The sequence below is a fragment of the Otolemur garnettii genome, unplaced genomic scaffold (genome assembly GCF_000181295.1).
Source record: "Otolemur garnettii isolate 467f Iridium unplaced genomic scaffold, OtoGar3 scaffold00152, whole genome shotgun sequence".
In the NCBI taxonomy this organism is placed as follows: Eukaryota; Metazoa; Chordata; class Mammalia; order Primates; family Galagidae; genus Otolemur; species Otolemur garnettii.
This window is the reverse complement of record NW_003852547.1, coordinates 1,529,805-1,535,750: the sequence shown is the minus strand read 5'-3', so window position 1 is coordinate 1,535,750 and position 5,946 is coordinate 1,529,805. Positions and strand designations below refer to the sequence as shown.

Genomic DNA, 5,946 nt, shown 5'->3' with positions numbered 1-5,946 from the left:
ACCTGATAATGTGAGTTCCTCCTGAAGATCTTCTCATACTCCTCACATTTGCATGAGGCTGATTATGTAAATTTAGTAGTGAACAAAGTCTCTGTCTTTATGAAGTTAACATTGTAGTGGACACTAATTCTGGTATGTCCACAGCAATTCTTTTGGAAAAGATCTGATAAAGCTCTTATCCTAACACTCCTTTTCTAAGTACTATTTTATACAGGTGAAGGTTGTAACTGAAGTCTTCAGTATGCCAATTATAAGGGTTCTCTTTTAGGACTTGAGGATCTATGGCTGAGGCACTGACTTACTTGAAACAAATTATTTTTTCTTCTTTTGAGACTAGATTGGAAGAATTCATGTGACACTTGAGTCATCAAAAAAAAAAAAAACTCATTTCATAGAATTTTTTTCCTCTGTGGATTCCCTGATATTCTTATCACCCCTATTGTTTTTATAGGATTTATTAACATGGATTCTGTGATGAATTGTAAGATTTGATCGCCAACTGAAGCTCTTTCCACATATCTCACATTTGTAAGGTTTCTCCCCTGTGTGAACCCTCTGATGAGACTGAAGTTGTGAAGACCGACTGAAGACTTTACCACACATATCACATTTGTATGGTTTCTCTCCAGTGTGCACACTCTGATGAAGCTGAAGACTTGAGGCCTGACTGAAGTACTTACCACATTCCCCACACTTATATGGTTTCTCTCCTGTGTGCACCCTCTGATGCATATCAAGATTCAGGCTCCACTTGAAGCCCTTCCCACACTTTTCACATTTGTATGGCTTTTCTCCAGTGTGGACTTTTTGATGGGCTTGCAGGTGTGCACTCCGACCAAAGCTCTTCCCACACTCCTCACATTTGAATGGTTTTTCTCCACTGTGGACTCTCTGATGGGCCAAAAGATTTGATGCCTGCCTGAAGACTTTCCCACATTCCTCACAATTATATGGTTTCTCTCCTGTGTGGATTCTACAATGAATTTTAAGATCTGCTCTACGACTGAATCCCTTTCCACACTCTTCACATTTGTATGGTTTCTCACCAGTATGCATCAGCTGGTGAATCTGTAGTCGTGAACTCTGATTGAAGCCCTGCCCACACTCCTCACACTTGTAAGGTTTCTCTATGCTGTGGGCCTTCTGATGGATTTGAAGATAGGAACTTTGACTGAAGCCCTTCCCACATACCTCACATTTGTAAGGTTTCTCTCCTGTGTGGACCACTAGATGAACTTGATAATGTGAGTTCCTCCTGAAGCTCTTCCCACACTCCTCACATTTGTATGGCTTCTCTCCAGTATGCACTCTCTGATGGGCCTGAAGATTTGAACTCAGAGTAAAGCCTTTCCCACACACAGTACATGTGTATGATTTCTCTCCAGTGTGGACTCCCTGATGGGCCTGAAGACTTGAAGGCCGACTAAAGCCTTTACCACATTCCTCACATTTATAGGGTTTTTCTCCTGTGTGGACCCTCTGATGAATGTAAAGGTTTGAGCTACAAATGAAGCCCTTTCCACATTCCTCACATTTGTATGGTTTCTCTCCTGTATGAACTCTCTGATGGGACTGAAGATGTGAATTCCGACTGAAGCTCTTACCACATGCATCACATTTGAACGGTTTCTCTCCAGTATGGAGTCTCTGATGATCCTGAAGATGAGAGGCCTGACTGAAGGCCCTCCCACATTCTTCACAATTATAAGGTTTCTCTCCTGTGTGGACCTTGCAATGAACATTAAGTGCTGATTTACGGTTGAAACCTTTCCCACACTGATTACATTTGTATGGTTTGTCTATCATGTGGACTTTATGATGGTTTTGTAAATGTGAGTCTTGACTGAATTCCTTACCACATGCATCACACTTCAGTTTTTCTCCCATGTGAACTCTCTGAACAGGAAGAAATGAGCTATAATGGAAGCCTGTTCCACACTCAATACATGTAAGAGATTTCTCCTCTGATTGTAATTGCTGTTGAAGATCAAAGCTGGAAAGATCATTGGAGGTTTTTTTACACTTGTTACACTGGTAAGGTTCCTGTCCTGTGTGAATCATGCTGTTCTGATCAAATGTCAAAATCTTCATGCTGTCTTTTCCATAATCATCAGATCTACAACATTTTCCACTTTTGTGTATTCTATAATCACGGTAATGTGAAATCCAACTGATGGGGTCAACACCCTGCTTATACTGATATAGTTTATTTTTGATGGGAACTTGCTGATATCCATTCTGGTAATTCTGTGACATGGTCAGGAAAGATTTCTTCAGAGAATTGTGGCTTCTCAGAGTCAGAAACTCTGGATTTCTAGTATCGTTTGGACCATCTGCTTTATGACTTAATATATAATTATTATATTCACAAAGTTGAATAGATAGTCCTATCCCTACCTGGTGGGGGGAATCACCTTGTTTATGAAACTGAGAATTATTTATCAAGGGGTCTTGATACATGGTTAAATCATTTGCAATTTGTTGCCAGATTTCCCAACAGGAAAGCTCTTCATTTGATCCTCCATCTTGAACAGTCCTTAACTCACTTTGACTATTCTCTTCTGTAAGGACAAAAAATTCAAAGATATAGAGATTTTTTTTGTAGAGACAGAGTCTCACTTCATCACCCTCAGTAGAGTGCCATGGCATCACACAGCTCACAGCAACCTCCAACTCCTTGGGCTTAGGTGATTTTCTTGTCTCAGCCTCCCCAAGTAGCTAGGACTACAGGCACTCGTCACAATGCCTGGCTATTTTTTTGTTGTAGTTTGGCCGGGGCCAGGTTTGAACCTACCACTCTTGGTATATGGGGCTGGTGCCCTACCCACTGAGCCATAGGTGCTGCCTGGCAGGTGAATTTTTTATTCAAGATTCAAGTAACATTTAAGACACAGTATGAGACTTTAATGAACCTCAGGATGGCTAATCTTTTTTTATTTTTTTTCCAAAGGGCAAGAGGTTTTTTTATTATCAGACTCGAGTCAGGGCTTCCTACTCTTCCCGTCACAGCAGGAGAGCAGAAAAGCCAGGATGGCTAATCTTATCTTTTTCACTACATAGAAAGTTTTCTGGTTTACATATTGACAAAAACCAAGAAATGGTCCACTAAGCTCTCAACTACTAAGTACCACTGAAATCCATTCAAAAACACAACTACTGACATACTATCTAAATCTTTTTTCAAATTACATATCTTTCCTACTATGATGTAGTATTAATGAGGAAAAATATTTTAGAGTACTCACAGTTCTCTCTCTTTTTTTTTTTTTTCTCAAGACAGAGTCTCACTATGTAGCCCTCGGTAGAGTGCCATGGTGTTACAGCTCACAGAAACCTCAAACTTTTGGGCTTAAGCTATTCTCTTGCCTCAGCCTCCCAAGTAGCTGGGACTACAGGAACCCGCCACAATGCCTGACTGTTTTTTTATTGTAGCTGTCATTGTTGTTTGGCAAGCTTGGGGTAGGTTTGAACCAGCCAGCCCCAGTGGATATGGCTGGTGCCCTAGCAGCTGAGTTATAGGTGCCATAGAGTGCTTATAGTTTTATAACCACAGCCCAGAATAGTGCCTGGCAGTTAGCAGGTACTCAAGAAATGTATGCACAGATGAATCCCAGTTTGATTTCTAACATTCCCTGTAACTCCAAATTCAAGTTTAAGTTTGAGCCATGTCATAGAAGCAAAAGAGCTTTAACAAGGTATCAGAAATACGAAAAGAACTGGAAAATACAGTTTTGCTGAGAAGCTGAAAAAGGTATACCTGAGGCAGGGTTACACCAAGGGGATAAATTTGGAAGGAAAAAAAATCAAAGGTGTTAAAAATCACTTGGAGTGAAAGGAAAGTGGATCCTTCTGAGGCTTTTGTACTGTCTCTCTGTTTTCACTTTCCCAATAAAAGACAAAATTCAGAGGCTAGGAAAGAATGCTATCTCTTTGAAAGTAAAGTATAGAAAAATTTTGGATATAGATATATTACATTTGTGTTTAAAAAGAATGTTTTCCAAATTGATAAATGCAGTCTATTAGTAAATTGTGAAATAAATTTAATAATTTTTGATAAGTATTTAGAAAAAACAAATAAGAAACTACCAAAGAATCATCACATGCTATCGTGGTGTCATTACATAAAATGTAATGCCATACATACAAACTAAAAACACAGAAAATGTACATGTGACAATGAAGAGCCATTTCTTTATTTGATGTAGACTTTAGAACAAGCAAATAGGATGCAGCTGGGCAAATGCTCTAAGAGAAAAGCTATTTTGCAAGCCATTTTCTGAGACTTTTTGTTCTCTAATATAAGTGTAAGGAAATAGAATTTTATTTTCTTATATAGGGGATTAATAAGAAATAGACATAACAATCCTTATAAAAATAATTCCTCCCCAAATGAATAGGCTCTGCTATAAAAGCTCAAAGAAAGTCACATATTATTTAGTTTGGTTATAACTACAATACTATAGGTTCCCAAGATGTGAATCTACTTGTACAGACAGGCAAACAAACATACACACCCAGAGAAATCAGAATTAAGGACCTAAGAAATTAGAATTAGGGGGCTGAGTGAGGTGGCTCACACGTGTAATCCTAGCACTTTGGGAGGTTGAGGTGGGTGGAGTGCCTGAGCTCAGGAGTTCGAGATCAACCTGACCAAGAGCGAGACTCCATTTCTACTAAAAAGAGAAAAACTAGCCAGGTGTGGTGGTACACACATGTAGTACCAGCTACTCAGGATGCTAAGGCAGGAGGACTACTTAAGCCCAAGAGTTTGAGGTTGCTATGAGCTATGATGATGCCATGGCACTTCAGCCAGGGTGACAGAGTGAGACTTGGTCTCAAAAAAAAAAAAAAAAATTTCATTACTGGTGAGATTTAGTATAATTTGCTAATGAGAGAGGAGTGAAATTTGAAAATGAACAGACAAGGTATGGCTGTAATCTGTCTATTTACAGATCTTTTATAAAACACAAATGAAAAAGACCTAAAATACCCTGTTCAGAAAGACCAGAAACATCTTGTGTCTCTCCATCCCACAAGAATCAGGAAAGTCAGATCCCCATACTCAGGGAACCATTGTAAGAGCCTCAAACCCTAAAACTCCAAGGTTGCAAAGATACTATAGAGGGAGGCTGTCCTCACCCACTGAGAGCAGGTTCCTAAAGTTCTCAACCATCACATCTTGGTACAGTGTCCTCTGGGCAGAGTCCAACAGTCCCAGCTCCTCTTCAGTAAAGGCCACAGCCACATCCTTAAATGTCACTGCTTCCTAAAACAAAAACACATGCCCTCAATCTATAACCAATGTCCAATGGAAAACAGGCAATACAGATGAAGTGGGAAGGATGGGTGGGACGTTGCTCTGGATTCTGAGCCATTTGTAGTAGATTTCCCAGCTCTTCTTCTCTCTTACTAATGCCACACACTGATTTTCCTCAGTTTTACCAAACGCGTTGCTAGAAAAAGAAAGCTTTGTATGTTTACTTGGTGATTGCTCTCAGCGAGTTGTACTGTAAGTAAACTCCCTAGAACTCTAACTTTTGCATCCTGAGCAAAGAAGATTTTAGGTTTTAATTAATACTGCCAATTTTCCCAGGTATGTTTATTAGTTTGGTCCCAACAGTGTTTGATTAACACTTGCCTTCCCACTGAAGTGGGAGCAAGGAGAGGAGTAGTGTTACACATAGGAATAAACCAAAAGTAGTGTGATACATGACTCTCTCCTCTCCTGTCTTGATATTTCACCTGAATATAATACCTTGACTCTACATCCTTGGCTTTCCATGTGAAGTGGAACTGATTTCTCTCTCTTTTTTTTTTTATAGAGACAGAGTCTCACTTTATTGCCCTTGGTAGTGTGCTGTGGCATCACACAACTCACAGCAACCTCCAACTCCTGGGCTTAGGCAATTCTCTTACCTCAGCTTCCCAAGTAGCTGGGACTACAGG

The 5,946-nt window shown here is 39.8% G+C and overlaps 1 protein-coding gene across 3 annotated transcripts in view; it reads right to left on the bottom strand.

Moving 5' to 3' along the window:
- Positions 1 to 378: 378 nt before the first annotated feature.
- The window catches only part of LOC100957059 (zinc finger protein 226), a 13,429-nt gene continuing 7,861 nt past the window's right edge, over positions 379 to 5,946 (bottom strand). For 2 of the 3 annotated variants that reach the window (XM_012811174.2, XM_023519018.1), the window contains exons 3-4: positions 5,140 to 5,266; positions 379 to 2,561 (exon numbers count right to left, since the gene is read on the bottom strand). In XM_012811174.2, the coding sequence (XP_012666628.2) occupies positions 385 to 2,561; positions 5,140 to 5,266 (2,304 nt within the window). In that variant the 3' untranslated portion in view covers positions 379 to 384. Of the gene's footprint in view, positions 2,562 to 4,907; positions 5,267 to 5,946 lie in introns of those variants that run through there. The other variant, XR_002775677.1, reaches the window with a different exon arrangement.